The sequence below is a fragment of the Mustela lutreola genome, chromosome 6, assembly GCF_030435805.1.
Source record: "Mustela lutreola isolate mMusLut2 chromosome 6, mMusLut2.pri, whole genome shotgun sequence".
NCBI lineage: Eukaryota > Metazoa > Chordata > Mammalia > Carnivora > Mustelidae > Mustela > Mustela lutreola.
This window is the reverse complement of record NC_081295.1, coordinates 71,993,281-72,018,870: the sequence shown is the minus strand read 5'-3', so window position 1 is coordinate 72,018,870 and position 25,590 is coordinate 71,993,281. Positions and strand designations below refer to the sequence as shown.

The window sequence follows — 25,590 nt, the reverse complement described above, 5'->3', positions numbered from 1 at the left end:
AGAATATTGATCAGATTTTCAGAAGAACTTACAAAGAAATCCATTCCATACTAACACTAGTCATAGGTCAAGATTTTTCAAAACCAGCTTTCTAGGGGTATAATCTAGTACACTGTGAATAAAGGTGGGCTTTGGCACATGACCATTGTGGTCTCTGGCCCTGTGCTACAGAGTGAGATGATTGGAAATAGAAGTCTATACATCCTCTTTCCACGAGGTAATCAGCCCCTTGTGAATTCATATAAATAGGAATTTAGATCTTCTAACTGTGTTTCCAATGGTGCTGCCATAGCCAGACCTTTAATAAGGAATGACGTCTCCTATTAATGTGTCTATGGCTTTAATTCACAACTTATCAGACTTAAAGATACTGAGAAATGGCCCGGATGCTGAAAGTGGTAGGATATGGGAGGCCTCAGGAAAAGATGAAGGGCAGGAAAGTCTGAGATGAGTGAGACGTGGAGAGATTGAAACCTTTGTGCTCTGACCCATAAATATTCACTGGAGTTACATTCTACCTTCTTTTCCAAGGAACCACATTCACAGTGTTACAACAACAAAAGGCAACATGGACAGTCATGACATACACTTATTGTTAACATTGTATAGATGTCATTATTATAAACTATCTTCAAAAGGGATTGTTAGCTTCTTATTGTGGAAATAAACATAGCAAAAGGGAAGAAGAAATGAAACCATCTTCTTGCCATTACTCATTGGAGCCAGCTTAGAATGAAAACAAACCCAAACACTCTTAAGCCCAGCAGCAACATTTATAACAATTTTCCCAATTTAACTCCTTTTTTTTTTTTTTTTGTTAAGGAGAAACAGTTGTATTTTTGTCATTAATAGCAAAGGGAGCAGTGCCTAAACAGCCTATTATAAATTCTTCTGGGAAACCGTATTACAAATAATTGAAAACAAACCTGATTCAGTGAACTTGGCAGCAAATGTATAACAGAAAGCAATTCAGCCCTGGCCCCTGGATGATTGATTAAATGTTTGATTCCCTTTACCTTTCATTCACACTGTGTTTGTCAAGAGGAAAGAAAAAAGGGAATGTTGTGAACCAAAATCCGCTTTAGACAAATAACTTACAATAATGATCAATGACCTCGTATCAGCTGTTTATTCATTTTTCTCCAGCTTTAATGTTTCTAATATTCACGAGTCTGCATGAACTCCTGCAGAAAATGAGAACCTGGCTTTCAGCATGTCCCCACCCCCTGCCAGCTAACCGGCATCACGAGCTGTATCTGAGCTTCTTTGAGGCCAGGGCCCTGCAGCTTCCTGTGGTCAGTTATTAGTGTGAGTCCAGCAAAGGAACAAGAACACTGTGTACTCAGTAAATCTACAGAAAACTTCATTGCCTGGTTGTGTGGGAGGAGAGGTCCCTTGGTGCGCTCTGTTTCTTTGAAGGGACTGGAGATCTGTTGGTGCTGTACAGATGTCAGGGGTGTCCAGAGCCAGTATCCTATAAACCCAGTAAATAAGTGATTACGATCCAACTCTACAGACTAATGGGAAGAAGCTGAACTCAGGAGCCTGTAGACACAGATTGTGTTTGTGGGGCTTTTGCTCCAGAAAGCATTCAACCTTTACCCTGAGCCTCCTGGATGAAGCCCTTTTTGAAAACCTTGATTTTTTTGAATGTTCTGTGCACATCATGGTGTGTGCTGCGAGCCCGGTGACTCCCAGGAGATCTTCAGTATGATGTCAGATTTCCAGAGTGTCTCTTCCCATAGCCCATCCTTTTCTTCGTCTTTGTCTTCTCACAAACAACTGCCCCCGTGTCAGGGGTTCCGCAGCCTTTTCTAACTGAACCTTTGTGTTGGTACCTGCTCACCTACAGTGTCGTCAGTGACCATTGTGTCAGCAGATGGAAATACAGGCCATCCCCAGAGCCACAGCCCAGCCCGGAGCTGGAGGGGATGTGACCTGGCAGCCGTCTGATCTTTCTTTGTCTTTGTCCCTGGTGTGAAATTGGTTATAAGTAAGAAGGCAAAATTCAGGCACATGTCCTACTCTTCTTGATGCCTAATCTCCCACAGATGGGTATCCTTAGCATTTCCAAAATCATCTTTCCATTGTAGGAGGGAACCTTGCCACCACTGCTTACATTGTCTGAGGCTGTCCAGGTGGGTAATAGGTAATTTCTGTAAAGGGTGCAACACATCCTGCTTAGCAGAGATACACAGAACCATCTGTATTATTTTTTCTTACTTTCTCAAGAGTAACAACAACGGGCCTTAATGGTTTTTCCTATGTGCTAGGCATTTTTCTCTTTAGGTTCTATGGATTATCTCTTTTAATTCACCAAACAGCATGTGAAGTTAGTGTTTGCCTTTTACATAGGAAACAGAGACACACAGATGACAGTGCCTAAATTCATAAAAGTAGTCAGTAACAGAGCCAGAATTTGAATCCAGGTCATCTGTCCCCAACATTAAAGTCTTTTTTTTTTTTTTTTTTAAGATTTTATTTATTTATTTGACAGAGAGAGAACACAAGTAGGCAAAGAGGCAGGCAGAGAGAGAGGAGGAAGCAAGCTCCCTGCTGAGCAGAGAGCCCGATGTGGGACTCGATCCCAGGACCCTGAGATCATGACCTGAGCCAAAGGCAGCGGCTTAACCCACTGAGCCACCCAGGCGCTCCCCAACATTAAAGTCTTAAACTGTAATTACCTATCTGAAAACACACAGAGACACACATATACACACACACAATTGTGTATACCAAGCATCAGGCACAAGCTTAGCCAAAATTAGGAAAACATACATGTACAGACATCCTTACCATCTTATACACAGACTCATTGGTACTCAGAATTATAAACCCACTGAAATAAAAATCCCCCAGTTATGGAAAGAAGAAATTTTGTTCTGCAAAAAAAAAATCTTAATTTTTTTTGTTTATTATTTTACTCTTTGTGCAATGGAAAATCAGAGGGGAAACCTGTAGTTTCCTCTTACACAACTAAGCTAGAGGGCATAATTAGATTATAGAACACATGATTTCACTTGAAAGCCTAGAAACTTGACCAACCATGGACGTACAATTTCACTCTAAAGGTAAAATGAAATGAAGCAGGACAAGAGTTTGAGAGAGAGACAGAGAAGGAGTGAGAGAGGGAGAGAGAGGGGGTGAGAGCGACAGAAAAGTAAAGGTATGGATGGGGAAGAAGACAACAAAAAATTACTAACGTGAAAGCAAAAGGAAGATGAGAGAGGAAGGTGGCAAAGAAGGGAGCAGTTAGAGAATGAGCCCGCCCCTAAATTGGTAAGAGTAGGGAAGGGATAGGCAAGTGTCCAAGGGTGAAGGCGCGTGGGCAGCTACCACAGGGAGTCCAGTTTGCAGACATATATGTGAGGGATGTTAGAAATACAGGTAGCCTAGGGGACATGCTCAATCCTGAGAATCTTGTATCTATGTTCAGACTCTTCTCTTAAGTATTAGTGTGACTCCATAATCTAAAGCTGTTTCTAGCTTGTTGTTTGAGGTAGCACCTTTCAGAACGATAATCTAGTTGAGGTCATCAATGATCACCCTAGAATGCTGCTTTTTTATGGGAGAAAAAAATCGAAATAATGTATTTATACACCTTTCATTTATGTACTTGCAACACACACACACACACACACACACACACACACACACGCACACACACACACAATTGCTCTCTGAGAAACCCTTGAGTCAGAGAATAAGAATGGAGGGGAGAGACTGAATTTCTTTGTCAAGCACGCATCTAGGTTTTGTTCCAATCTAATGACACAGGATCTGGCGCAGTATTTAGACTTCCCGGTCCAAGATTTTATTTTAATTTTAAACAAGTGTTCCCACACGAGGTCTGAGTACAAAACAGGAAAATGTTGCTTAAGTTTTCCTTTGTGCTATTATATGTCTTTCAAGTGTACTGATTGTTCTGTCCTACCAATGTGGGTCACCGTACTCTCAGTTGCTTTTTTTTTTTTTTTCTGTCTGGGACTTTCTCTGAGAGCTCGCCACAATAAATAAAAGCATGTTAGTTTCACAGATATTTGTTTTTGTTAGTAAACATGTTATTTTCCCTTTCTTCCTATAATCTGAGGTTTCAGTTTTTCCAACTTAGTAGATTTTACTATAAACTACAAACTAATTATTTTGCACACCAGTCAATGGTTTTTACTTACTCAAATACTTAAATACTAAACCTGTCAAACCAATTTCATTTATTATGATGTTAGTAAGACCTTGGGGATTGTTAGTTCTTTTCTGGATAATTGATGCTTTAGACTTCAGCTCTCAGACATGTTCTGGTTCTGGTTTTAAGCTTTGCATCTGTTTACCAGGAGGATCTCTCTTGCTATGGTTCAACGCCAGGGAATGTTAACGAGGTCTAAGACTAGCCTTAGCTTAGTGACCCTTTGTCCTTAGGCGAATTCAGGAGGTGGGGCCTCCAATCTGGTGATGGGCCCGATCTGGTGGTGGTGGGTCCTGAGTGGGGCCCTGGAGCATGGTACACAGGCTACCTCAGAAAGTCCAGAGTGGATAAAACTACTAGGATAAATTTGATCCAAATTTATAAAGAAAAGCCAAGAGCTGGGAAAATCAAACAGTAGAGATAATTCCAGAAGACCAGGAGGACAAAAAAGAGAAAATAGAATTAGGATCCTTGTGTCAGTCACAGATCAGACCAGAATGGAAGAAAAAGAAAATAAGAGAATGGAGAGAGGTGCATGGAAAAGTTCTGTCTGCAGGGGTGAGCGTCTTGTTGCTAGGAGTCTGCAAATAGTGGCTCGATGACTGGCTGTTATTTCTTCAACAAGTGCTCACACAGCCCCTACTCTGTGCCATGTTTGAGCTGCAGAGTTCCACCAACAGTGTTAGACTAGAACTGGAACAAACCCTAGCTCTATGAAGTTAGCCCTACTCATTAGAAGGTTCATATCTGTTTTATCTTCTTAAAGAGATAATAATAACATCAACTTCAAAAACAGCTGTTGCAAGCTTTAAGTGACTTACTACTCTATGAGTTGGTATACACAGATCACAGGCAAGAGTGTCCGTATTCAGTAAGGACAGAGTAATAACTATTATTTTTGTGTGCAAGGTACTATATATTGCAAAGACATTTCTGAAATAGCTATGAACTTGGAACAGATGACTAATGAAACTATTCTCTTAGTCTCTCTCGGGTTGAGCCACACCCCAAACAAAATTTGGAGCAAAGCAAATGTTAGAGGAAAGTTAGAGAACTTTCCTTCTGGTGACTTTCCCTCATGGCCTGCTCTGAAGTGACTCCTCTTAGATTCTTTCCTGGCTATGAATTTCAGATGCTGTGTGTGTCCCTATATAGTCTGTGTTTGACAGCACAAAGATTTAGTAATGGCATGTGCCTTTGAGAAAATTTAAATGAGAAGCTTTCAAAAGAGATTGAGAAAACCTATTTTGACAGTTCTTCTTTTATCCTTGCAAATATTAACTATTTCAACTAGAAAAAGAAAAACACAAGTAATAAAAAATTTTTAACTTGGAGTAGTTTTAAAAGTTATTATTTGAAAAGAATTATAAATTTTTAAAATAGATGTACAATGAGCACCCCCATGTCAAGGTTCTTTCAGAGCAAACAAAAAAGGGTGGGAGGAGTTATATTTATATTTAGTAATAGTTTTCTCTCTTTGAAAATTTTGGTGACTTAGTTGTCATTATTCCTTTTATACATCATGACCAGTGGGAATGGTATCAGGATCTTTCATTCAGTTATGATGGATTATAGTTCACCCATCTGAGCATGTTTCAGATGAAAGTAACTGAAGCTCATTTTGAGAAAGTGGACTAGAGATAAATGTTTTGTTGGATTGCTTTGAGTTGTACAAAGCAAGAAGACCACCAGAAACTTTTTTTAAAAAAGGACCACACCAGTTTTGAGACTTTGAGAAAATTGAAACTCCTAAAGCAGCGACTCTGCTTCAATTTTTTATTTTTCTAAGAAAGTTTACCCTTCTATGTCCGTAGGAGTCAGATGGTGCTGCAACATAAGATGTGCTGTGGATGGAAAGGATACAATGATACAACGTGAGAGAGAGAGAGATGAGAGGGAGAAACCAGTAGAGAAGCTATGCAAACCTTTGGAGTAAAAAATTTTAACTAATTTCACAAGGAGAGAAAAAAATAAAAAGAGGATAAATACTCTTTGGAGAGAATTGATTTTATTATTATGCTATAACTTATTCATGACTATTGTTTTAATAGTGAAGAATCTGTTTAGATGTCATAGAATTATGAAAGCTTTTATCCCGAAATGACAAATGCAAGAAATATAATTCCAAGAAGAAGGAGAAGGAAAAAAAAAAAGGAAGAAACAAAAACAGTCTATGTTTTAGGGGCATTTAGAAGCAAGCAGGTGTCAAAAGCAAAATATTGTCTTACAGAAAAGTGAAAGACCGGTTAAGATTAAGTCAAGGGTAGAATAGTCAATGATATAGTCATATTTGTTAAATGGTTCATTAAGCTGACATTTCCCTGTACTGAAATAGGTTAGTTGAGGAAGTTAAAGTCACACACAGTCCTTGACATTTTATATATTAGAATATTACTTTTCAAGTACCTCAGTGGTCATTAACCATGGAGAGTTGTTGTTTTGCTTAGGTTTGTAAAACGTGAAACTTCTAATGGTATGGGCTACTTATTAAGGACCTTCCAAACTAACTCACTGCATTGTACTTTGCATGGAAAAAGCCTTTGCAGTTCTTTTAAGTAAAAATATTGAGATACCTGAAGGGATGCACACCTTTATACAAGTATATCCTATTATTTTTCTCTTCAGTGATGGCTCTACTAGTATCTTAAATAATTGTCCATTGACTTATCCAAATATTAGGGCTACAGAGACACTCATATATCTTTTTAGATACTTGGACTATTGCAGCTCTAGTGAGATTTATTCAGTTATGGTAAGCAAAATTCACACTAGAATTCTTGATGTATATACAATAAATGGATCTTAAAATATAGGTAAAACACATACAAAATCAATATTTAATGACATACATAACACTCAGTTTGTGACTCTTTGAGGAGTTAACTCATTTCAAGTTCTATCATAGTCTCTAATATTTGGGCTTTGTTATTGATTTATTCATTCAGTAAGTAATTATTGAGAATCTACTATGTACTACTCACTATGTTCAAGGCTGAAACTACATTGGAAATAAGACAGTTCCCATTCTCATTTTACTTACAGTATAGTAGCAGACACAAACAAGTAAAAAAGGCAGTGATAATAGGGAAGAGTCCCAGGAGCTCAGAGAACCCACAGTAGAGGCTCCTAGACAGGACATGGAGGTGTTGGTGGAAAGTCTTCAGCTGAGACCTGAAAGGTGTGTAAAGTTCTATCTGTGTAAACAGGGAGCAATGAGGAGACAGAAAAGGATCTTGAAAAAGGAGCCCAGAGATGAGATAGACCATGGCGCAAAAGGCGAAGTGAAAATGACTCAGTGATTTGGTATTTAGTAAGTAGCCAATAAGTATTTTCAAATAAATGACTAAGTGAATGAATGAGAAATACTGAAATATGAAGAGGCAGACCAAAGATAAAGCTTTGTAAGCATATGTTATAAGCCTTCAAAGTACTTCATTTTCTGGATGTACAAATGAGCAATGTTTGAATTAATAAAAATAATCATAAAAGTGCCAGCTCTTAGTTGGAGCAAATAACAAAATATGGGGTAAAGGAAACTGGAAAGTGGACTTCAATAAACTGTGTCTGATAGAACTAGAAAAAAATGGACTGGAAAAACATTGATTCCATAATGCCCCATTTCCTCATTAAGTCTCTAAAGATTCTTGATAGGAATGTCTCTAGTCTGAAATGTTTGAATGTTTTATTAATTTGTATTATAAATGATATATTATGCCTCATAATTATCTATCTAAAGTATTTTTATTAGCTAGGCTTTAATCTTCATATCTTCATATATTTTCATATTTTTAAGACTTTAAAAATAATGCATTGATTTGAAAAGGCTTTAAAAAACTGCAGTGAAACTTTTTGAGAAGGTAAGCAAGGTTATATGTAAGTGATGAATCAATAAATTCTATACCTAAATCAATTTTATCATATGTCAACTAACTAGAGTTTAAGTAAAAACTTAAAGAAAGATAAGGAAGGGTATTTTTAAGTATCTATTCAGTACTGTATAATAAAACCAAACAATTTGTAAAGATGATTATACAGTTTAGTAAAAAAAAAAGTTTCTACTAGAAACAAGGTACTGTGTAACTTTGAATTCTTATTGATTATTACTGCATGTCTGTGGAGTTTAAGGAATTTATGATTTTAAGATAGTTTATTGTCTTTCATGTACTCTTTGTAAATAATAGTACATCAGCTTTATAAGTTGGACACTGAGATAGCCAGATACAATTTGCACAAACCAGTGGATAAGGACTACCTTGCTCTGGCTAACAAAATTGAGTTAAGTAGATCTTAAGTTTAAATACATTGTCTTGGGGCGCCTGGGTGGCTCAGTGGTTAAATCCTCTGCCTTCGGCTCAGGTCATGATCTCAGGGTCCTGGGATCGAGCCCCACATTGGACTCTCTGCTCAGCGGGGAACCTGCTTCCTCCTCTCTCTCTGCCTGCCTCTCTGCCTACCTGTGATCTCTGCCTGTCAAATAAATAAATAAAATATTTAAAATAAATAAATACATACATACATACATACATACATTGTCTTATGATTTAGAAAAAGCACTTATGTATTTTCCTCAGCTGAGAATAATAATCTGTCAAAATGAAATTTTGGTGTAATAGAGAATAAAGTTAACTAATGTTTAACTAATATTAAAAAATGTAGTAGACCTAGGTATAAGGAAATCATGGATCAAAGCAGTTAATTTCCTAATTTTCTCTAAATCAACTTAGCTCAAAATGCTTGGGCAGAACATGATACAAAGGATTACTGACTTTAATTTCATTTTGTGGAAATAGCGTACTCAAAGATTTATTCATCCGATGTGAGAAAAATCTGACCATTTTATGAAATTGCTTTTTAGGTAGAAAGCTAGTTGAATTTGCTAAATATTTAGGATTTATGTAAGTTTCATGAATTCAGAAATTTTTACATAGCACTTATTTTTTTGCTAGATACTCTCCTATATGCTGGGGATTATATCAATTAACAAGATTTCTAAATTCTTGGGATTTATGATCCAAAGAATGGAGAGAAATAATCATTATGATAAATAGGCAAAGCATAATCATGGTGAGTTAGAAGAAAATTACTAAGGAGAACATTGAAGCAGGTAGGAGGAATAGTACAAGTCAGGCAGAGGTTTGCACTGTAATTAGATAGTCACTGAAAGACCCACCAAGAAGACCTCATTGAAGCAAGGTTGGAAAGAGATGAGAAACCAAGCATTGCAGTATCGGGGAAGAGAACATTCCAGGCAAGTGAACGAACCCCTTGAGAGAAAATCCTGTCTGGAATGTACTAGCCAAGATGGCAGTCTGGCCAGGGCAATGTAAATAGAGAAACAGCAGGAAAAGAGCTCTCGAAGTTAATGTTTTCTTTGGCAGTGTTTCAGGGTGGAAATGGCATCGAGGTAATTTAGGATCTCATAGTTCATTGCAAAAATTTTGGCTTTTATTGGTCATGAAATAGAAAGGCATCGGAAAGTTTTAAGGAAAGGTGTGAGTAGAATTATATTTTCAAAGGCGTTTTCTGAGAGCTCCCTGAAATGGATGCTGACCTCAAGAATCTGCAAGACAGTTGTTGGGGCACCAGGTGAAGAGGCGTCACTGAAAGCTTTTGCTCCCGTTCAGGAAATGATGACTTATGTGCAGTCTGCTAATGATGAATGTGATTATGGCATGGGACTCAAGTTGGGAATGGACCTCCTTTGCGGTGGTTCACACTATTTGCAGTTAGTTGCTGGCCAGCTTTTGCTTCTAGGATGTGATCTGTTGAAGAGGAAACTCTGCCGAAATTGCTAGAGATCATGTGGCAAACAGCAGTGAAGAGAATACAGACCAACTTTGCAGCATAGTGCGAGCTGGCTCTGGTGCACAGTATTTTACATCATTAATATTAAACTTGTGATTTTTGTTTTTAGACAATACAGGGAATAAGTCAATGGAAACATTTACTAAAGACTAAAGACTAAAAGCAAAAACAAAAATAAAAAAACAAACCTCAGCTTCAATGGCTGCAAATACACTGTACAGAAATAAGAGTGGTGGTAGGGAAAACTGCTGGGAAGTTACCGTGGTGCCTGGGGTGGCGGGGATGAGGGAAGGTGATGAATGTTTATTCCAATATGGTTTTAGGGAAGGTGGTAAGAAGCGTTTGGATGCTGGATATATTTTGAGGGTAAAGCCAAGAGGATTTAGACAAATTGGTAGCCCAAAGACAGAAAACAGAAGCAGTCAAACAGGACTGCAACTTGGAGTCCTGAGTAGAGGAAAGGATGAATTTTTTTTCTTTTCTTTTCTTTTAATTTAGATTAAATTAGCCAACATACCGTAAGTACATCATCAGTTTTTGGTGTAGGGCTCAGTGATACATTAGTTGCATATAACACCCAGGGCTCATCACATCACATGCCCTCCTTAATGCCCATCACCCAGTTTCCCTATACCCCCACCACCTCCCTTTCCACAACCCTCAATTTTTCTCCCAGAGTCCAGAGTCTCTCATGGTTTGTCTCCCTCTCTGATTTCTTCCCATTCAGTTTTCCTTCCCTTCCCCTATGATCCTCTGTGCTATTCCTTATCTTTTCTTTTTAATTTAAATTCAATCAGCCAACTTACAGTACATCATTAGTCTCAGATAAAGAATTCAGTAATTCATCAGTTGTATGTAACACCCAGTGCTCATCCCATCATATGCCTTCTTAATGCCCATCGTGCAGTGACCCCACCCCCCCACTCATCTTCCCTCCAGCAGCCCTCAGATGGTTTTCCTATAGTTGAATCTTGTATGGTTTGTCTCTCTCTCTGAAGACTTCCTATTCCGTTTTCCCTCCTTTCCCCTATGATCCTCTGCCCTGTTTCTTACATTCAGTGAGGTTAGGAAGATTGTGGGGATGAAGATCACGAACTCAGTTTGAGATACCAATTTGGCAGCCACATCAGTATACTGGATTTTGCATCCTGACCTTCAGAGGAGAGGTTAGGCCATGAGATACAGGTGTGGGCAACATCAGTATAGATGGTATGTATGTATATATGTGTGTGTGTATTTTTGCCATGGGTGTGTTTTACTTTCATTAATCATAAACAGTTATAGATGATATTTACTTTGGTGAGTTTTGATGGGATCTACTTACTAAGTGATGGGATCTCACTTACTAAGTGATTAAGTGTGGGTAGGACAAGAAAAAAAGGCCAAAAACTCGATACTGTGAAACTCCAATATTAGAAAGTCTAGAAAGTCGGAGAGGAAAGGAGGGAGGTAGTAAGAAGTGAGGGAGAGTGAGAAAGGTAGCGGAGGGATCGGAAGACAGGACAGCGTGGTGTCCTGGAAATCATGGGAGTAACCCATTGTTTTAAATGCTACAAACAGATCAAGTATGGTGAAGACTGAAAATTGATCACTTGGGGGTTTCTGTTGACCACCCAGAGCCAGAACCAGAGCCTTTACTCTGCACTGGAAACACAGTGACGAATTATTGCACTATCTCCTTTTCCTAAGATTCACACAGCTCACCCCCTTTCTCCAAATATATGCTTTTTTTTTCCTCACCGGATAAAATAAAAGTGATTAGGCTCCCTTTTCCAAGTTAATAAAATCTTATTCTCCATCTCTAAAACATTATACACATACACACACACACACATATACGTATATATATGTGTATATACGTTTATATGTGTATATATACACATATATACATTTATATATATATACTTTTTTAAAATTCGGGAGGTTTTTTCTTTTATTAGTTTTTTTGAACAATTATATTGGATGATTAAGAATTTGCAGCAAGATACTTTGCTTTTTTAAAATTTAATTAATTTATTTTTTATTGTGTAATGTTAGTCACCATACTGTATACCACTAGTTTTTGATGTAGTGTTCATAATTCAATTTTTACATATAACACATGTGCTCCAAGCAATCTGTGCCCTCCTTAATACCCATCACCAGGCTCACCCATTCCCCCGACCCCCTTCTCTTCTAAAACTCTCCATTTATTTCTTGGAGTCTGTAGTCTCTCATGGTTCCTCTCCCACTCCGATTCCCCCCCTTCATGTTTCTCCTCTTCTAATGTCCTCCATGCTATTCCTTATGCTCCACAAATAAGTGAAACCATATGATATTTGACTTTCTCTGTTTGACTTACCTTGCTCAGCATAATATCATCTAGTCCCATCCAAGCTGATACAAAAATTGGGTATTCATCCTTTCTGATGGCTGAGTAATAGTCCATTGTGTATCCATACATCTGTGAAGGGCAGATCTAAATCTAAAGCAGATGCAGTAATATAAATAGAGAAACATAATAATAAGGGACAATTATCCATACTAGAAAATTGTTTATTTGCTGTGAAAACTATTTTTAAGTTGTATTCTAATCATGAAAATAAAAGCACCATAGAGGCACAGAGATCTGATCCATCTGCAAAGGAGATGTGATTTAAATAGTATGCTTACAACTAATAAAAACAGAATTATTTGGATGGGTAGAGTATAATATTGATTTAGACATTTGGTTATAAAAAAGATATTTCTCATGAGTTTTTACTTTCTTTTTATTTATCTGTGAAAACTAATTTCAAAGAAGAGTGTAATTTTAAAATCTAAAGCCGGCTGTTAATCAGGCTGATATTTTCAGCTGGAATGAATTCCTTTGACAGCATGAACATATACTCTCCAACATGTCTGTAATGGAAATCATTTCAGAAGACACCACACCACCACAGACTTCCCACGGCCTCTCAGCAAGGCAGTGGTGGTCTTAAGGACTGACACTTTTCATCTTTTTGAAGAGAGACACCCTCCAGTTGTTACCCTCCCCCAGGAGATCAGGAAGTATGTGAAGCTGTCCAGTGGACTTGGAAAGTGCCAGTGGACATAACCTATCTAATATTAGGATTTATTTTGAAGGAGAGTGGGAAAAATGACGGAAGAAAGCTGCACACAACATGACCAAACAGCTGGTTTTATATTCCAGAAACAGCTTGGGACTAACTCTACTCACAAGATCTCTTGGCAGAAGAAATTGATGAAAATACCAAAGCTGTGAGGAGAAGTGTTCTTTTGCTGAATCCTTTATGTCACTATCATAGGGTGAATAGGTTTATTAACCTAAATGAGAACACGTGCATAGGGTGAATTAGGTTTATTAACCTAAATGAGAACACGTGCATAATTTTTAAAGTTCCTGTATGTTTAAATGAGGAACTTACTGATTCCATGTACAGTACAGATATGGCTCCCACAGCATCCACACCAAATAAAACCTTAATAATTTTCAGAAACACGAATCCTGACATGTGATGATGTTTTCCTTTCTTTCAAACAGCGCTTTCAGAAGCAATGAAGGGAGAGCTTGATAAGATATAAAAGTAAGCATGAATCCAAGGGCATGGGCGATTTCCTGGATGCCAGAATCTCTAAAGGGAACTCATTTTAATTGCTTCATCCATCTATTTGTTCTATCTTTGCATTTAATTGATACATTCTTAAGTCATAGAGACAACTTAATTTTAAACATATTTCTGGCTCACCTGCTAGATACCAGAACTGTGGAATATGCAAGACCTACTTAAGTCTTCTAGAATTTCCTACATTAGAGGGAGGGTATTTGGTATAGTGAGATTCAGTGTTTTAGAATACTTTGCTTTCTGTCATTCTCAAATGTGTTAAGTGAATTTATTCTCTACTAAATATCCAAGGTAGACTCAGTTAGCTGGGACATTTCATATTTTTATCCTGAACCACTTTGAATTTATTCTTTGTGGCATCAGAATTAGTTTCTCATCTCAGAGTTTGCTATATTTATTTTTCTAGTGATTTGGTAGTTTATTGGCAGTCAGTTTGTAAAATCTCTCAGGGATTATCTAAATGCAGGATGTTAGGAATGGAAACACATTATCATTGCCTCTCCTGTCAAAAAACATAATTAACACACATGATTTATCGTCTTGAAAAAGTAGATGAGAATTCCATTGGGTGACCTCAAGTCACAGTTGTTCAGTGCAGGTACAGACTGTCGTGTTCTGGGAGAGCCCTCAGCTTAGCACACATTCTTCTCTGGTATTCCTGTCTCGTTAGCCTCCTGTAAGTGTGTGTGTCTGGCTGTGTGTGTGCGTGTGTGTATCTGTCTCTCTTTCTCTCTTTCTCCATGTATATGTTTTCTGCCTAAAACCTGCCAGTTTCAAGGTTTTTTTAAGCATTTTGATTTATCACATAGGGAGTACTTCATTTACAAGGAGAGAAAAAGTAAAAATACTATACTTCTTCCTTTGAGTATATCAAGAGTTTCCTCATTCCTTTTTATCATGCACATAATTCATTATATAGATGTATAACTTATTTAATCATTCATTATTGACAGATATTAGATTGTTTCTAGTCTTTTGCTATTACCAAAAAATCCCATCGGATTCTATATAATATATGTAGGATATTTCCAAGAAGTAGAATTTCTAGGTCAAAATTCTAGGCATTTGTAATGTTGATAACTTTGCTGAGTTCACCTTCAAAATGGTTTGTGCCACTCATACCTGGGAGTGTCTGAGAATGCCTGGATCTCCTAAGTCTTGCCATAAGGGAATATTACAAGTATTTTGAGGTTTTGACAGCATTAAAAAATGAAAAAAGTTTATTACTGTATTTTAAATGAGCAGTTGTGGAGCTCCTGGTGGCTCGGTTGGTTAAGTGTCTGCCTTCAGCTCAGGTCACGATCCCAGAGTCCTGGGATTGAGCCCTGAGTCAGGCTTCCTGCTCAGGGAGGAGTCTGCTTCTCCCTCTCCCTCTGCCCACCTCCCAACTCATGCTCGCTTGCTCTCTCTCAAATAAAATCTTTAAAAAAACTTAAATGAGCAGGCCTATTATTATGAGTGAGGTTCACTGTCTTATTGAAAGCTTAACAGCCACTAATGAGTAGTCCCTTTATATTTTCTGTGTTTTTGTGTTAGTTGCTGGTCTTTTTTGCTATTTTTGATTTATAGAAACTCTTCAGGTATTAGGAAAATAACTTCTTTATAACAGAAGTACTTTGGGTTCTATCAACTTTCCCTCATCAGAAATTCTCTGTACTCATGAGATAACTGTGAGAGAATATGGGCTTTGTGCATCTCCAGAGGGTAGTTCTTTGCTAATTTCTCCATTTCTTACATGATTAGATTTTTATTTCTTCTGGTGTTAATTGTCCTAAATTATCCTCCTGAAAAATTTACCTTTCAATTCAGGTTTCAATGCACTTTCATAGAGTATATTTTTTCATAGAAGATGTTGAATCTTTGGTAATTTTTTTTGTCTTCTTAATCTATCAACTTCTGAAAACCAAATAACAAAAAAACAACCTTTTGAAATCTCTCACTGTGATTGTGGATTTGTCTAGTTTTCTTCTATGTGTCAATTTTTGCTATATATGTTTAAGGCTGTGTAATTAGATACTTTCAACCTTAGAAGTACTTTAATTTCCTGTATTATCTGAAATTTTGTAACTTATTCGAAAACCAAGTTTTCCGGTTTCCCACTATATACCAGATTCTTAAATAATTTTAGGGCATAACATTTTTCAGAAAAAGAAAGATTGACCTAGGATTTTTTGGAAATCCTAGCAAAATCAAGTAGAGGCAATGCCTTAGAACAAAAGAATATAGGGAATTGCAGTATATAGAGAATGCCTAAAATATAAACAAATGACTTGCTTATACATCTATTAGAAAATCCATAAACTTCCTCAATTACTTCACTATATTCCAGTGAGTAAATATCAACCAGCATCTGCCTAATTGGGAGGCATGAAGCTTAATTTTATTTTCCCAAGAAAAATCAGAAAAAGCCAGATATTTCATTTTTGGTAACCTTAATTGTTAAATTGTTTCCCGTATTGTGTAGATTCACATCTCTTTGATCAATGGGAGACCAAGTGCTGATGACCCCTCTCCTGAACTGTTAGAATTTACCTCTGCTCGCTACATTCGCCTGCGATTTCAGAGGATCCGGACCTTGAATGCTGATTTGATGATGTTTGCCCACAAAGACCCAAGAGAAATTGACCCGATTGTCACCCGAAGAGTAAGTTATGATGAATCCTATTGCAGCCTGTAAGTGATATTGGTAATTGTTAAGTAACATTTAAAAGTCCCTTTCAGTGATTCGTAGGAGTGGCTGTTACCAGACACCTATTGAACATAACCTCCCTTTGTTCAAAGTCAACCTCTGCCCTTTTCCGATATGGAACATTTATCTAACACTTCTAAACTTTAATTTCCTCATTTGTAAAATGAGCATGACAGTACCTAGTTCATCATCTTATTTTTGATGACCAAGTTTGTTATTTTCACTTGAGGGGATCTGAACTCCTATCACAATTGGCACTGGGGGTTTACTACGAAAGGTTCTATGACTTTGAAATATTTTAGACTGCAGTCTTTACTAAGAAATGTATTTTCTATCATAACTCAGTACACACATATGCACATACACATCTCAGTATGTCTTACACTTTAATGTGAATAGAATTAGCTGGTGATATTGTGGAAATGAACATTCTGACTTGGTAGGTCTAGGGCAGAATTGAAAAACAGGAATTCTAACAAGTTTTAGGTGATGTAAGTGTTGCTGTTCTGTGAACCATTTTGCCCAATCAAATAATTTAACTTTATGTTTCATTAATGAATTGCAACCCATAATTGTAAAAAGTGCTACTGTGGGGGCAAACCGATCATGTACCCTATTTTATTGTCTTTTATAAATAGGAGATCAGGGGGAAGAAAGGTGATGGCATCCCTTTTAATAGATCTTTGAAAACAGGAGCTAAATGCTGTTTTCCAGGGTTAACCTAAAATTTGTGGATTATGCCATAGGTGATCAGTCCAGGTTACTAAAGTAATAGTTGCCTTTTTTCCTACCTAGCGCTCACCACATCCCTAGTTTATGTCCCATTCCTGAGAAGCTGCTGTACAACTAAGACGTTATAATTCAGCTATAAATCCATAAAGCAAATCCATGCTAAGAGAATATCTACTTTATGACTAGAGGTGAAAGCTGAAATCAGATTATAGAGAGAAATAGAGATTGTGAGACAAAGCACTTAATTCTAGAATGATGCACTTAGTTCTAAAAGGTCTGACTATTCCACCAGTTACAAATGGCTGAACAAGCAGACTGAATATCAAAGGGCACCACTTTTCACAGTTCATGAATACCCCTTATGTATATTTTCTTCTCATTACTTAACTTACCCACACCTAACCACTCCATCATCCCAAAAATAACTTTTAAAGTTTGAATATCCCCGTACAACACACATTGGATGTTTTAGTGCCCTGCATTTTCCGAACCTGAAATAACTTTACCTTGCACTACATTTCAGCATATTGTAAATAATCTTATGCAGAAATATTATTTTACTGCAATGTTTAGATTCTTTACATGTTTAAAAAATCACCTTTAATTATCATTTTGACATGATTTAAAAATATACACTGAGGAAGACTGAGTAATTTTGAAGTGCAATTTAATCTTTTCCGACAGTATATCTAATGGAGGAAAAAAAACCAATGTAAATAAATATGTTCCTTTTATCATCTTTTGCAGAAGGCAGAGTGGGGGTTGGGATGCACATCTATTATTTATAACTTCATTGTACATGAGCCTTTAAAATAGTGCAATAAAATGCAACATATAAATAAGCTTTTTGAAAGTGCTCAAGTTCAGTAAACACTACATATAAATTTAAATATATAAAAATAGGATATTGAATTTCAGCTCTTCATGACTCAAAAGTGAAGCATTAGGCATTTATATTTAAAGAAAATTTCCCAGTTTTAAAAGCATCTGCCAAATTCTATATCAGCTTTCTGACCAAATATCCCTATTCGTATCTATATTATTAAGAGAAGAATTTAGTGAAAAGCAGACTTTTACATTCCTAAACTTCTGGCAAGTTTCATTTCAAGTTCCAGGTCTAAGTATATCAAAAAACAAAAGTGACAAAAAATATTATAAAAGATACTCTATATAAACAACAAAAATAAATAGGAAAAAAAGAAGTAAATGGAAAAAGGAAATTTGTAGCTAGGGAACTCAGATTTGTATTCACCTATTTATTCTTGCTGGGTTTTGTAATGTGAATAATTGGAATAATAGAACTATTTACCACTCACATGGTTATTTGGATTCTATAAGATAATGTACTCTCATGATTACAAAATATTATATGCATATTAATTAAAATTTGTATATAGTCCAATACTATCATTGTAAATTATCTTTAAAGATAGGTGGGTAGATTAAAATAATTAAAAACATAACCTTATGTTAATTTCAAATAGGAAAGTAATCACATGGACTAATTTTAACATAATAATGAAAAAAATAGCAAGTGTCCCTCCCATGTAGTTTACTCCTTATGTTATGTTAAATCAGTCCTGCAGTTCATTACATTTTATTTCCTCTTAATATAGTTAAGAAACGTTTTGTTTTGAGCATGATTTCCTCTAAGTATGTTGAGTTTCTTCAAATACATCGCGTAAGACAGTCCGCATATGATTAATGAAACACTGAGCTTCCTATAATGGCAATAAAGGGAGTTTTCTTTCACAAAAGTGCATAAAACAACTTTTATGAAGAGTAATTGCCCTGACCAACCCCCACCCCGCCATAAAAACTCGCTCTCAATAATAAATACTCCAGCACAGACTTTGTATGTCTGTGGGAAGGAAATTTCTCAAATGTCCCCCACCACATGTAAATCAGAGGCGGTCTTTCTCTGGGCTCTGATCACAGGGCAAGGAGTTAATTTGACACTTTTGTGAGCCCTCCATTGTTCCTGTTGTTCCTTCTGCTTCAAACTAAGGATGAAAGCAGAAAGTAATGTTTTTAAGCGAATGTTCCCTTTTGTTACTTACACCTTGCAGTCATCTTAACAGGATTTCTCTCTGGATTGCTTTTTGCAGTATTACTACTCGGTCAAGGATATTTCGGTCGGAGGGATGTGCATCTGCTATGGTCATGCCAGGGCTTGTCCGCTTGATCCGGTGACAAATGTATGTATATTTATAGGATACTTAGCAAGATGAAACTCTCAACTGTCAAATGCTTCGTGAGCCGCTTTGCTGTGAATGGGTGTCAGATCCTCACTTAGACGGTGTAACAGAAAGCCATGCCAGGGTGAAATAGAGCCAGCAGTTAGGATGATAGACTTTGAAGTCAGCCACCACAGTATCAGAAAACGGATTAGTTGGGATTTTTTTGTTGTGGTGGTTTTTTTTTCCCCAAAAAAAGCCTCCCAAACTGGTCTATTTTGAAACCTTTCTAGTGATGACAGCCTGCTGTATGATTTAGCTTTAGAGAATGCCTGCCATCAGTCAACCTGACCATTTCTTTTAAAAAGTTTTCATCAAAGAAACTAATGCAAACAAATGAAAACTGCGCATGGAAGTAAATAGGAACGGCCGCGGTATCGGAGGCTGCAGTAGGGCCTGGGCAACAGGGTGCGGAACTGAAGAGGATCTTTAAGAGAGTGATGAAACCACCGGGTCGGAAAATGCTAGATTGTTTTCGGCTTGAATTTTTCATTAATGCCCTCGTATTAAATAAGCACCACCTAAAAAGAAGATGAACGGATATCTCTTTTTCTCAGTCATAAACTGGTAAAATACAAAATCATCTATTGTATATTATAGGGAAGAAACATATTCAGTAGTAAGATCAGTGAGCATAATTACTTATGTATGGATTTTTTTTTTTTTTCCTTTAAAACCAGGATACAAATGGTATTTCTCTCAAAGCTGGCTTTCTGACTAATGCGTCATAATGTTACTTCCTAGGGGAGGCTCAAATGCCCGAGCCTATTCTTTGGGGCAGGTTATGGTGCAGCTTTCTGCAAGCTGTGGGTGTTTTCTCTCATGTGTTCCTCAAGCTATGAGAGCCCACAAGGCAACCTTGCAGTCCCTGTTCCACACGATGCATTGGACTCTACTCACGATGCATTGGACTCTACTCAGAGCACACACAGGCAGGAGATTTAGTCCTGGGACATTAGATTGCTATTCGACCTGTGGCCTTTAGTGCCTAAGAATCTATCTCTTCTTCCCACACCCTTGAATGCTAACAGTACTTTGCCTTAAAGTGGACACATCCAAACCAGAAACGCTATAGATCTCAGGAATCAGAGAAGGGAGTTCAGTCTTCAAGACAGTCATCAGTTGGGCCTGTGCTATCTTCCAGACCTGAGTCCAGTGACTCCAGAACTAGTCTGGACCTCCTCAGGCTGGTGTTAACCGAATATATCCACTCCTTAGGCTGGTACTTCTTCCTTTCCAGATGGACAGGAGTTTCACATTTTGGCACCTGTGCTCAGAAAAGTTCTCTCTTCTCTTCCTTCTACCTTCTAGGGAAAGCCCTTCATTAATGGTTCCAAAAATACTAAAATTTTTTCCCCCAATTTTTGACTAGAAATCCCGCTGTGAGTGTGAGCATAATACATGTGGAGACAGCTGTGATCAGTGCTGTCCAGGATTCCATCAGAAACCTTGGCGAGCTGGGACTTTTCTGACTAAAACAGAATGTGAAGGTATGATCCCTAGAATTCAATGTCTGTTCTTCCTTTTCTGGGACACAGGTAATATAAGCATGTGGTGATTTTAGGTAAGTGCATGTTTCCAGTTAATGTATTTTACCAAGGCAATAGCTGGTAGGTCTTTTATCCTATGGTTTTACTCAGTTTTGTTTTGTTTAATTTGATAAAAATTACTAAACACCTAGCCTTTACCACTGTGTGGGAATTACGAGAAATAGATAAAAGCATAATGAAAGCATACTTTTTACAAAACTACACTTACTGTCATCAGGGTAAATCTTAAGCTTATAGCATTATATGAACACACACACACACACACACACACACACACACACACACTCAGAGTTGACCTCAAATAATGTGGAGGTTAGGGATGACAACCCCGCACACAGTCAGAAATCTGGGTATAACTTCTGATTCTCCAGAAACTTAATAATTACTAATTATTATCTGCTGTTGATCAAAAGCTTTACCAATAACAATCAATTAACAACCATTGCTTTACCAATAACAGTCAATTAACATGTTATTATGGTAAGAACATGTGTTTTTACCATAATACCTAACTTTTTCATATTTTTTGTATTCCTAGGCTACATGGAACATTTTTAAGTTTTTTTTAAAATTTTTTATTTTTTATAAACATGTATTTTTATCCCCAGGGGTACAGGTCTGTGAATCAGCACTCACCAAAGCACATACCCTCCCCAATGTCCATAACCCCACCCGCCCTTCTCCTAACCCCCCTCCCCTAGCAAACCTCAGTTTGTTTTGTAAGATTAAGAGTCACTTATGGTTTGTCTCCCTCCCAATCCCATCTTGTTTCACTGATTCTTCTCCTACCCACTTAAGCCCCCATGTTGCATCACCACTTCCTCATATCAGGGAGATCATATGATAGTTGTCTTTCTCTGCTTGACTTATTTCGCTAAGCATGATATGCTCTAGTTCCATCCATGTTGTCGCAAATGGCAAGATTTCATTTCTTTTGATGGCTGCATAGTATTCCATTGTGTATATATACCACATCTTCTTGATGCACTCATCTGTTGATGGACATCTAGGTTCTTTCCATACTTAGGCTATTGTGGACATTGCTGCTATAAACATTCGGGTGCACGTGCCCCTTTGGATCACTACGTTTGTATCTTTAGGGTAAATACCCAGTAGTGCAATTGCTGGGTCATAGGGCAGTTCTATTTTCAACATTTTGAGGAACCTCCATGCTGTTTTCCAGAGTGGCTGCACCAGCTTGCATTCCCACCAACAGTGTAGGAGGGTTCCCCTTTCTCCGCATCCTCGCCAGCATCTGTCATTTCCTGACTTGTTGATTTTAGCCATTCTGACTGGTGTGAGGTGATATCTCAGTGTGGTTTTGATTTGTATTTCCCTGATGCCGAGTGATATGGAGCACTTTTTCATGTGTCTGTTGGCCATCTGGATGTCTTCTTTGCAGAAATGTCTGTTCATGTCCTCTGCCCATTTCTTGATTGGCTTATTTGTTCTTTGGGTGTTGAGTTTGCTAAGTTCTTTATAGATTTTGGACACTAGTCCCTTATCTGATATGTCGTTTGCAAATATCTTCTCCCATTCTTTCAGTTGTCTTTTGATTTTGTTAACTGTTTCCTTTGCTGTGCAAAAGCTTTTGATCTTGATGAAATCCCAATAGTTCATTTTTGCCCTTGCTTCCCTTGCCTTTGGCGATGTTCCTAGGAAGATGTTGCTGCAGTTGAGGTCGAAGAGTTTGCTGCCTGTGTTCTCCTCAAGGATTTTGATGGATTCCTTTCACACATTGAGGTCCTTCATCCATTTTGAGTCTATTTTTGTGTGTGGTGTAAGGAAATGGTCCAATTTAATTTTTCTGCATGTGGCTGTCCAATTTTCCCAATACCATTTATTGAAGAGGCTGTCTTTTTTCCATTGGACATTCTTTCCTGCTTTGTCGAAGATAAGTTGACCATAGAGTTGAGGGTCTATTTCTGGGCTCTCTATTCTGTTCCATTGATCTATGTGTCTGTTTTTGTGCCAGTACCATGCTATCTTGATGATGACAGCTTTGTAATAGAGCTTGAAGTCCAGAATTGTGATGCCACCAACTTTGGCTTTCTTTTTCAATATCCCTTTGGCTATTCGAGGTCTTTTCTGGTTCCATATAAATTTTAGAATTATTTGTTCCAGTTCTTTGAAAAAGATGGATGGTACTTTGATAGGAATTGCATTAAATGTGTAGATTGCTTTAGGTAGCATAGACATTTTCACAATATTTATTCTTCCAATCCATGAGCATGGAACATTTTTCCATTTCTTTGTGTCTTCCTCAATTTCTTTCATGAGTACTTTATAGTTTTCTGAGTATAGATTCTGTGCCTCTTTGGTTAGGTTTATTCCTAGGTATCTTATGGTTTGGGGTGCAATTGTAAATGGGATTGACTCCTTAATTTCTCTTTCTTCTGTCTTGTTGTTGGTGTAGAGAAATGCAACTTATTTCTGTGCATTGATTTTATATCCTGACACTTTACTGAATTCCTGTATAAGTTCTAGCAGTTTTGGAGTGGAGTCTTTTGGGTTTTCCACATATAGTATCATATCATCTGCAAAGAGTGATAATTTGACTTCTTTGCCGATTTGGATGCCTTTAATTTCCTTTTGTTGTCTGATTGCTGAGGCTAGGACTTCTAGTACTATGTTGAATAGCAGTGGTGATAATGGACATCCCTGCCGTGTTCCTGACCTTAGCGGAAAAGCTTTCAGTTTTTCTCCATTGAGAATGATATTTGCAGTGGGTTTTTCATAGATGGCTTTGATGATATTGAGGTATGTTCCCTCTATCCCTACACTTTGAAGAGTTTTGATCAGGAAGGGATGCTGAACTTTGTCAAATGCTTTTTAAGCATCTATTGAGAGTATCATATGGTTCTTGTTCTTTCTTTTATTGATGTGTTGTATCACATTGACTGATTTGCGGATGTTGAACCAGCCTTGCAGCCCTGGAATAAATCCCACTTGGTCGTGGTGAATAATCCTTTTAATGTACTGTTGAATCCTATTGGCTAGTATTTTGGTGAGAATTTTCGCATCTGTGTTCATCAAGGATATTGGTCTATAGCTCTCTTTTTTGATGGGATCCTTGTCTGGTTTTGGGATCAAGGTGATGCCGGCCTCATAAAATGAGTTTGGAAGTTTTCCTTCCATTTCTATTTTTTGGAACAGTTTCAGGAGAATAGGAATTAGTTCCTCTTTAAATGTTTGGTAGAATTCCCCCGGGAAGCCATCTGGCCCTGGGCTTTTGTTTGTTTGGAGATTTTTAATGACTGTTTCAATCTTCTTACTGGTTATGGGTTTGTTCAGGCTTTCTACTTCTTCCTGGTTCAGTTGTGGTAGTTTATATGTTTCTAGGAATGCATCCATTTCTTCCAGATTGTCAAATTTGTTGGCGTAGAGTTGCTCATAGTATGTTCTTATAATAGTTTGTATTTCTTTGGTGTTAGTTGTGATCTCTCCTCTTTCATTCATGATTTTATTTATTTGGGTCCTTTCTCTTTTCTTTTTGATAAGTCGGGCCAGGGGTTTATCAATTTTATTAATTCTTTCAAAGAACCAGCTTTTAGTTTCGTTGATTTGCTCTATTGTCTTTTTGGTTTCTATTTCATTGATTTCTGCTCTGATCTTTATGATTTCTCTTCTTCTGCTGGGCTTAGGGTTTCTTTCTTGTTCTTTCTCCAGCTCCTTTAGATGTAGGGTTAGGTTGTGTACCTGAGACCTTTCTTGTTTCTTGAGAAAGGCTTGTACCGCTATATATTTTCCTCTCAGGACTGCCTTTGTTGTGTCCCACAGATTTTGAACTGTTGTATTTTCATTATCATTTGTTTCCATGATTTTTTTCAATTCTTCTTTAATTTCCCGGTTGACCCATTTATTCTTTAGAAGGATGCTGTTTAGTCTCCATGTATTTGGGTTCTTTCCAAACTTCCTCTTGTGGTTGAGTTCTAGCTTCAGAGCATTGTGGTCTGAAAATATGCAGGGAATGATCCCAATCTTTTGATACCGGTTGAGTCCTGATTTAGGACCGAGGATGTGATCTATTCTGGAGAATGTTCCATGTGCACTAGAGAAGAATGTGTATTCTGTTGCTTTGGGATGAAATATTCTGAATATATCTGTGATGTCCATCTGGTCCAGTGTGTCATTTAAGGCCTTTATTTCCTTGCTGATCTTTTGCTTGGATGACCTGTCCATTTCAGTGAGGGGAGTGTTAAAGTCCCCTACTATTATTGTATTATTGTTGATGTGTTTCTTTGATTTTGTTATTAATTGGTTTATATAGTTGGCTGCTCCCACGTTGGGGGCATAGATATTTAAAATTGTTAGATCTTCTTGTTGGACAGTCCCTTTGAGTATGATATAGTGTCCTTCCTCATCTCTTATTATACTCTTTGACTTAAAATCTAATTGATCTGATATAAGGATTGCCACTCCTGCTTTCTTCTGATGTCCATTAGTGGTAAATTCTTTTCCATCCCCTCACTTTAAATCTGGAGGTGTCTTCAGGCTTAAAATGAGTTTCTTGGAGGCAACATATAGATGGGTTTTGTTTTTTTATCCATTCTGATACCCTGTGTCTTTTGACAGGGGCATTTAGCCCATTCACATTCAGGGTAACTATTGAGAGATATGAATTTAGTGCCATTGTATTGCCTGTAAGGTGACTGTTACTGTATATGGTCTCTGTTCCTTTCTGATCTACCACTTGTAGGCTCTCTCTTTGCTTAGAGGACCCCTTTCAATATTTCCTGTAGAGCTGGTTTGGTATTTGCAAATTCTTTCAGTTGTTGTTTGTCCTGGA

General features: G+C 37.4%; 1 protein-coding gene across 3 annotated transcripts in view; it reads left to right on the top strand.

Annotated features, from left to right (window-relative positions):
- Window positions 1–25,590, top strand: part of LAMA2 (laminin subunit alpha 2) — a 645,363-nt gene that overhangs the window by 231,813 nt on the left and 387,960 nt on the right. For all 3 annotated transcript variants that reach the window (XM_059177585.1, XM_059177583.1, XM_059177584.1), the window contains exons 5-7: window positions 16,058–16,237; window positions 19,123–19,212; window positions 20,624–20,741. In XM_059177585.1, the coding sequence (XP_059033568.1) occupies window positions 16,058–16,237; window positions 19,123–19,212; window positions 20,624–20,741 (388 nt within the window). The remainder of the gene's footprint in view (window positions 1–16,057; window positions 16,238–19,122; window positions 19,213–20,623; window positions 20,742–25,590) is intronic.